Source organism: Chiloscyllium plagiosum, chromosome 19 (assembly GCF_004010195.1).
Source record: "Chiloscyllium plagiosum isolate BGI_BamShark_2017 chromosome 19, ASM401019v2, whole genome shotgun sequence".
In the NCBI taxonomy this organism is placed as follows: Eukaryota; Metazoa; Chordata; class Chondrichthyes; order Orectolobiformes; family Hemiscylliidae; genus Chiloscyllium; species Chiloscyllium plagiosum.
The window spans coordinates 57,460,150-57,468,742 of NC_057728.1; the positions used below are offsets into that span (position 1 = coordinate 57,460,150).

General features: G+C 41.5%; 1 protein-coding gene across 6 annotated transcripts in view; it reads right to left on the minus strand.

The window, feature by feature from the left end:
* Nucleotides 1–8,033, minus strand: part of LOC122559857 (ubiquitin carboxyl-terminal hydrolase 15-like) — a 107,921-nt gene extending 99,888 nt beyond the window's left edge. For all 6 annotated transcript variants that reach the window (XR_006314572.1, XR_006314574.1, XM_043709978.1 and 3 more), the window contains exon 1: nt 7,905–8,033. Coding sequence is in view for 4 of the 6 variants with exons in the window: in XM_043709978.1 (XP_043565913.1) it covers nt 7,905–7,993 (89 nt within the window). In the remaining 2 variants the exon portion in view is untranslated. The remainder of the gene's footprint in view (nt 1–7,904) is intronic.
* Nucleotides 8,034–8,593: the final 560 nt, after the last annotated feature.

Here is an 8,593-nt window from a genome sequence, read left to right on the forward strand (position 1 = left end):
GAAGGAGGGGGATTTGGTTACCCTACTGCTGTGTTGCAAAAGGTTAGTAATATAGGTACAGCATGTAATTAGAAAATATAACTAAATGTGGTTGTTTATTGTGAGAGGAAGTGATCACAAAAATAGGTGGCTGTTCTTCATTTATACAAGGCATTACTGAAACTACATCTGGAGGACTGTGTGCACTAATGATCTGCTTATTCAGAGAAGGATATAAATGCATTGGAGAAAGTTAGAGATGGTTTACAAAGCTAATTCCTGGAATGACGAGGAGCAAAGATTGGTCAGACTAGACCTGTATCACTGCAGTTCAGGAAAGCAAGCAGGGACTTGACTAAAATGTAAGATTCTAAAGAGTTTTTGACAGGGTGTGGAACACATGATTCGTTTGCGGAAGAATCAAGAACTAGGTGTAACGGTCTTAAAATAAGGAGTTCCCATTTAAAACAGAGCTAAGGAGGATTTTTCCCAGAAAATAATTATGCTTTGAAGCACTAATTCTACCATCTTCGAGGAACAGAATCTTTGATTATTTTTAAGCTCAAATCAGTAGAGGTGCAAAGAGATTTGGAGTTCCAGTTACACATTCTAAAATATCATAGGAACAGGAATAACCCATTTAGCCTATCAAGTCTGCCAGTCTTTCAATATGATCATGACTGATCAAACATTTCAATGCGTAACTACCCCATTCCCAAAACCTTGTACACAATTGTTAAGATTCCTGATTTCCAACTCTTTCTTAAACATAATGAACAGGATGAAATTCCACAGCCCACTATGGTGGAGCATTCAAAATGTTCACAGCCTTTTGAGTAAAATACTTTCTCATTTAAGTAAAATGTCATTCCCCTTATTTTTAAAGTTGTCACCCATTCTAGACTTCTTAATCAGGAAATCACCTCAACCTGTCTATTCTTTTAAGTATTTGTTACGTTTCAAAAAGATTACTCATTCTTCAAAATTTTAGAGAATACAGGTCCAGAACAAGTATAGTGAACCTTAATTGCAATCTCTCAATAGCGATAATATCTTTCCTTAGATATGGGGACCAAAACACCACATATAATTCCAGGTATGATCTACTCAAGCTTCTATACAATTGAAGGAAAACTTCACTACACTTCCACTCAAATTCTTTTGTAATAAAGACTAATATTCCTAAAAGGTTGCTGTATCTGCTTGCTAGCCTTCAGTGACTGGTCAATGAGAACATCAGGTCCCTTTGTTTACTTACACATTCCAACCTCTTACTAAATAATAAATACTTTGCACATGTTCTTCCCAAAATGTAAAGCACTACATCTTTCCACATGTTTTTGCCCATCCAGTAAGCTTGTCCAAATCCTCATGGAGACGTTTTACATCTTCCTCACAATGCACAGTCCTGCCTAGGTTTGTCATGGGTGGGACCAGGTTCAGAAAATAATTGTAAACAGTTAATTCATTTTTCTTTTACAGCTAGAGACAAATTACTGAGTAGAATTTGTCCACAGTCAAAACTCTGGTCTGGTCAGACCATACCTGGGTCCTGGGAACAGTTCTGAGCACCATACCTTTGAAATGACATCATGGCCTTTGAAGGAAATACAGCTTGTTTTGATCATAATTATATCTGGACTCTAATTAAAAGAAGATACCACTTGAAAAAGGATTGCATTCCATGAAACTTAAAAGGTTAAGGATGATCTGATCAAAGGTTTCAAGGTCTTAAAAAGGAGAATAGAATAGGATTTGTTCCTATTCAATGTTGAATGGGGTGTCTTAGACCACGAGCTAATGTCTAAAATCTAGAGAAGAGCTTTCAACAATGAAATTAGGAAACACTCAACACACAAAATATGGTAGAGATGTGCAACACTTACGTAAATAGCAATTTCTGTGAGACCAATCGTAAATTTTCGAACTGAGATTGACAGATTTTTTGCTATCAAGGGAAGTGGAACAATGGCAGTTATTTAAACTATTTATTCAGGGCATGTTTACATTATTGGCTATAGCAGCATTTAATAACCATTCCTAATTGCCCAATGAGTAATTAGGAGTCAACCACATTACTATGGATCTAGAGCTGCATGTCGGCGAGACCAGGAAAAGATGAAAGATTCACTTCCCTCAAAAAAATTTGTGAAACAGATGGATTGTTACAGCAGTCAGCAATGCTTACATTAGGTTAGTTTTTGTTCTAGATTTTTGAAGAATTCAAATTTCAACATCTATCATGATGGGATTCAAACTCATGTCCCTAGAAGAATAGTCTGGGGTGCCCGAAAACTCGCCCAGCCTTCCATTAATGGTTTAAGGCCACAGATCACAAGAAATACAAAAGTAGAGAGAAAACATGATGCAGCAGTTGTAAGTGTACATAGAACATGGAACAGTACAGCACAGTACAGGCCCTTGGCCCTCAATGCTGTGCCAGCCTCCTCTCCTACTCTGAAATCAGACTAACCTACATACCCTTCCTTGTACTAACTTCCATGTGCGTAACCAAGAGTCGCTTAAACGCCACAAATGTGTCTGATTCTAGTACCACTTCTGGCAGTGCATTCCATGCACTCACCACTCTCCGAGTAAAGAATCTACCTCTGACATCTCCCGTAAACCTTCCTCCAATTATCTTAAAATTATACTTCCTTGTGATAGACATTTTTACCATAGGGAAGAATCTTTGCCTATCCACTCCATCTATTTCTCTCAACATCTTGTAGACCTTTATCACATCACCTCTCATCCTTCTTCGGTCCAGTGAGAAAAATGCTAGTCCCTCAGGCTTTCTTCATAAGACATACCCTCCAGTCCAGACAGCATCCTGGTAAATCTCGTCTGCACCCTCTCTAAAGCTTCCACATCTTTCTTATAATGAGTCGACCAGAATTGAACACAGTATTCCAAGTGTGGTCTAACCAGGGCTCTATCGTGCTATAGCATAATCTTGCAATTCTTAAATTCAATCCCCCTGTTAATGAAAGCCAACACATCATACACCTTCTGAACAACCCTATCAACCTGGGTGACAACTTTAAGATCTATGGACACAGACCCCAGGATTCCTTGGTTCCTCCACGCTACCAAGAATCCTGCCTTTCACCCTGTATTCTGCATTCAAATTCCACCTTTCAAATGACATCACACTTTTCCAAGTTGAACTCCATCTACCATATCTCAGCCCAGTTCTGCATCCTGTCAGTCAATGTACCTAGAACAGCCCTCCACACTATCCACAACTCCACCAACCTTTGCGTCATTGGCAAGGTTACTAATTCACCTTTCCACTTCCTCATCCAAGTCATTTATAAAAATCACATGTACTGCGACTGATACAGTGTTAGAAAATGCACCAGTTAACAACTTCATGTGAATTATCCTGATGCATGTTACATAAAAGGCTTTGGCAAAATGTGTTTTTTTCAGCAATACTCAAAATCATTTCAGTTCACATGTTTACCTGAAAGTCAACCATCGATGAATAAATGAAACATCGTTAAAGGAAACTTGAGAAGTGAAAACAGACTGTAAGAAAAAAACAGGTAGAGCTGGAATCATTGAACATTTTACTTATAAACAGGTTTGGCTGAGTAAATAAGCTCCCTCTTGTCCTCAAATGCCACCAAGTGAGCAGTGTGTCAATTAAAGTTTCGTCCAAAGAACAGTATCTCTGATGATGGATCATTTTCTCTGCAACTAGAAAATAGCCGCCTAGAACTTATTGAACACCAGGATAACGGTTAGAACATAACAGCTTCTGACTCAGATATAACAATGCCGCTAATGAAGCCTAGTCATCCCTATGGGAACTGTACGTAATGACGACTTACTGGGCTTGCAATTGAGGGGCCTGGACTAATGATCTGGAGACCAAACTCAAGTTCCACCATGGTACCTGGGGAATTAAATTTAGTTAGTAAATAAACATGCAATAAAAACTGAACTTGCACTAATTGTTATTATGAAACTGTCACAAAAGTCCATCTGCTTCAGTAGGTTGGAAGAAAATCTGTTCTGACCCAATATTACTTTTAAGTGACTCCAGACCCAACGTATTGTGAACCAGTCTTAACTTTGCTATGAAGCCCTTCAACTCAATCAATTAGGAATGGGAGATAAATCCCATCGATCCACATCCCAGTAACGAACAAAGAAAACCAACATTACGGGGTCCAATGAAGCCAGGTTTTGCACAATGGAGGGAAAAAGTGAGGATGCAGATGCTGAAGATCAGAGTCAAGAGTGTGGTACTGGAAAAGCACAGGTTAGGCAGCATCCGAGGAGCAGGAGAATCAACATTTCGGGCAAAAGCCTTTAATCAGGAATTCCACAACAGATATTATGTACAAATATTTGTTGTACCTTCTGTTTGTATAACTTCCTAATTTCTAAAAATAATATGGGCAGCACGGTGGCACAGTGGTTAGCACTGCTGCCTCACAGCGCCAGAGACCCGGGTTCAATTCCCACCTCAGGCGACTGACTGTGTGGAGTTTGCACGTTCTCCCCGTGTCTGCGTGGGTTTCCTCCCACAATCCAAAAAATGTGCAGGTTAGGTGAACTGGCCATGCTAAATTGCCTGTAGGGTTAGGTGAAGGGGTAAATGCAGGGGAATGGGTCTGGGTGGGTTACGCTTCGGCGGGTCGGTGTGGACTTGTTGGGCCGAAGGGCCTGTTTCCACACTAAGTAATCTAATCTAAAACTTAACAATAACATACTAACCGCAACTACTCATTGATAAATTCATAATATCGTGCCATATTTTACAGTGTAGTTATTGCTAGTGTGAGTGCTATCAGAGCAATCTTTGTTCTGCCAAGGCTTTTTTGCATTCCACTAATTCTCTAGAGCTGAATTCTGAAACAATACTGGATGCTCATAACATAAAGCCAGTAAAAATTTTTTAAAATCTAAATAGTTATGCAATGTAGCCAAGCCATGATGGGAATAGTTTAAACATCTACTCAAAGTATACTTCCATAGTGAGGCTGATAGATATTGTAAAAGTAACAAAACAATCTAAATCATGCTATGATCAAACTCAGATACAGACTTTTAACATTACGTAGTGTGGAGATGTTTCCTAGGAGAGACTAGGACCTGAGGGTGCAGCCTCAGAGTGAAGCCACAGTCCTTTCGAAAGGAGATGAGGAAAAATTTCTTTAGCCAGCAGTTGGCAATTCTGTGGAACCCATTGCCACAGAAGGCTATGGAGGCTAAGTCATTGAGTGTCTTTAATAAATGAAGAGATAGATTCTTGATTAGTAAGGGGATCACAGATTACAAGACGACAGGAGAATGGGACTGAGAAACATAACAGCCATGATTGAATGGCAGAGCAGACTTGATAGGCTGAATGGTCCAATTCTGCTCTGATGTCTTATGGCCATGATACACACTTCAAATACTATTTGTTTTAAATAACAACCTTCATATGGAAAGGCTCCCATTTCTCTGAATTACATTACAAATGATCTTAGTATTGAGAGTTTGATGCAATATGACAATTATATTCTCAAAGTTTAACTGATCTACTTGCATCTGAATTCAATATTGAATTGTAGCCTCAGTACTCAATCTAACATATATATATATCTTTAAAAATGAAAACCATGACAAATGATAATAATGAATCAAAACTGCATGGCTGTATTATTTATATAGAACAGGAGGGGAAAATACACCAAGCACAATTCTCTAATGACTCTGAATCATGATTATGACTAGATCACAAAACAATATTAGGTTATGGATTTGTGTACATTTCAAGATATTTTTGGAGACCTCTGGCCTACATGTGACCCCAGACACACAACAATGTGATTAATTCTCAACTGCCCAATGGGCAATTAGGGATGGACAATAACACCCATATCCCATGAATACGTCATGTGCAGTATTATTAAAAATTGTTTAATTTAAAATACCAGAAAACGTAAATTTGCTTCCCCCAGCATAAAGCAAGATAAAAAAGTTGACAGCAGTGCTCATGTATTCAGAAAACTGAAATTTAATGTTTGCAGTTAATGCACAATAGCGTTAATGGTGGGCACACAAAGTTCCACCACTACTGCTTCTCGATTGCACAGTTCCTCATTGAAATTAAAATTCTACCATTTTGCTGGCTGCCTCAGAGCTCAATCATTCATAAATTACGAATCAATTTAGCTTTCATAAAATGCTCCATCTGACTATTACACCCAATGGCACCACCCAATCCACTTAAGCGATCCCCCCGACATTGGGTTGCTTCACACTCCCTATTAACCCCTTCACTGATGTTTCACTTCTTCATTACCATGCCATGTTTCTGAAACACTGTCCCTAGATTTTACCATATGTTTTTAAATTTATAACCTTTTTCTGCAACCAGTATATCAAACCTAAATCCCTTGGTCTTTTTTTCCTCTGCTAATCAGTATTTTCTTCAATAGAAAAGCATTTTGCACAATGTCCTCTGGACAGATAGCACTTGTGCAATAAATGCTGAATACTAATGTCAAATATTCATTTTACATCCACTCAAACGCTTATCACTGCTTTGCTTCCAATCTGTGCAAAAGGATTACAGATTTTATCCTACTGAATTGATCTAGTTTCTGTAGAATGTATTAGCTCAATAATCTTGATGTTTGCAAATACAACTGCAGGTTGCAGAACATAGTTTTTGGCTTCCACATGACCACCTATTCATTCTTATTTGCCAAAGTATGACAAGTGCATCAACATCAACATGTTAAATATTCTAAATCACAATTCTTGGAACACTGTAAAAGATACTAAACAGAAAAGTCAAATATCTAATGGCAAATACGTCAACCATCCAGAGATAGACTCTCGTGTGTACCATAGTTCAAACTGTGAACACCAGCTTTGGCCTAAGAGTAGAATTTGTGAGGCAGAATTGAGTCAGATGGTGAATGGCCAGAGTGGCGGCTCAGCAGTTAGCACTGCTGCCTCACACCTCAAGGGACCCGGGTTCAATTCCTGCCTCAGGCCACTGTCTGTGTGGAGTTTGCACATTCTCCTCGTGGGTTTCCTCCCATAGTCCAAAGATGTGCAGATCAGGTAAATTGGCTATGCTAAATAGTGTTAGTCAGGGGTAAATATAGAGTAGGGGAACGGGTCTGGGTGGGTTGATGTGGAATTGTTGGGCCGAATGGCTCGTTTCCACACTGTAGGGAATCTAAAGTCACATTCTCCAAATGGGTGCAATCTAAGCTGTCACTGAAGGAACACTCTAGGAATCTGCTATCTTTTGGACAAGAGGTTAAACCAAAACTAACATGAAAAGCAAGGATTTTTCATGGTATCCAGGCCAACATTCGTCTCTCAATCAACACCACAAACAGGATCGCCAGTTATGTCATACAGCTGAGCGCAAGATCTGCTCCCTTTTCCCTGAACTGCACCCGTTTTACAACAGTGCAGGATGCGTGTACAGAAAGCGACATGTACTTTATTTTGTCAAAAGTACTCATCCAAAAGACAGCATTCATAACGGTGGCACTTCTCAATGTCAGCTACCAGGCATTAAAATTAATTTCCCCAAACCGCCTCTTGTGGGGAGGCGAGCATCCCCCGAAACTCAGTTAAGTGGGATGGGCCGTGGCTCAGTTACTGGAGTTCAGGAGGGTAATTGCCCCTGAGTTATCCAGAATGTCGGCGGAAAGGGGACACCAAGGGCAGCAGCAGCAGCAAACAAGAGGTGGGTGCGGTCGTTCGGCTTTCCCCGTCCGCCTGTATCTTCCTTCCCTCCCTCCCCCCCACAGGCGCCCAGCCACGGCCTAGTACCGGCGCGGCCGTTCTGCCCTGGCAGGGACCGCGCTCTCCCCGCTTCCTCTTTCTCCCTTACTCTTGCCAGAGGACTCCACCTTCCCCACCCCGGCCTCTTCATTCGCCCGCTCCGGCCTCACCAGGTATCACCCTTCTTCAGCGGTGTCTTCATCAGCGCCGCGGTATCGGCGCGCTGCGTCTCCAGCTCGGCCGCTCCGCCCTCCGCCATGTTCACTAGCAACCGCGCGGAGCATGCCGGGAACGCTCCTTCTCCTTCTCCCACCCACCGGCGGCTGCGCCAAAGAGCCGACGCGACACATGAGAAGCCCTCCCATTTTTCCTCAAGTTGAAGGGAGTACTGCGCTCCCCCTGGCGCAGGAGGACCAGAGGTCCTCCCAGCGTTCGACAGCGGCGCTGGTTGGAATCTGACAATGGGACACACTGGAATCGAAACGTTAACTCTCACTTCTCTCTCCATAGACGCTGAGTTTCTGCTGGACTCCCACCATCTGCAGCTCTTTATTAAAAATGTGTCTGTGTGTTTTCTCTCTCTCCGCAGTTGCTGCCACATCTCTCAAAGTGGGCGAAAGTGAGGACTGCAGATGCTGGAGATCAGAGTCTAGATTAGAGTTGTGCTGGAAAAGCACAGCATCCGAGGAGCAGGAAAATCGACGTTTCGGGCAAAAGCCCTTCATCAGGAATCAAAGTGGGCCACCGGGAACACTGGAGGCATGCTATGCCAGGTAGAAGTTAAAAATCACACAACACCAGGTTAGGGTCCAACAGAGCTCTTGGAGTACTCTCCTTCAGCAGGTAGCTAGTGGGGCAG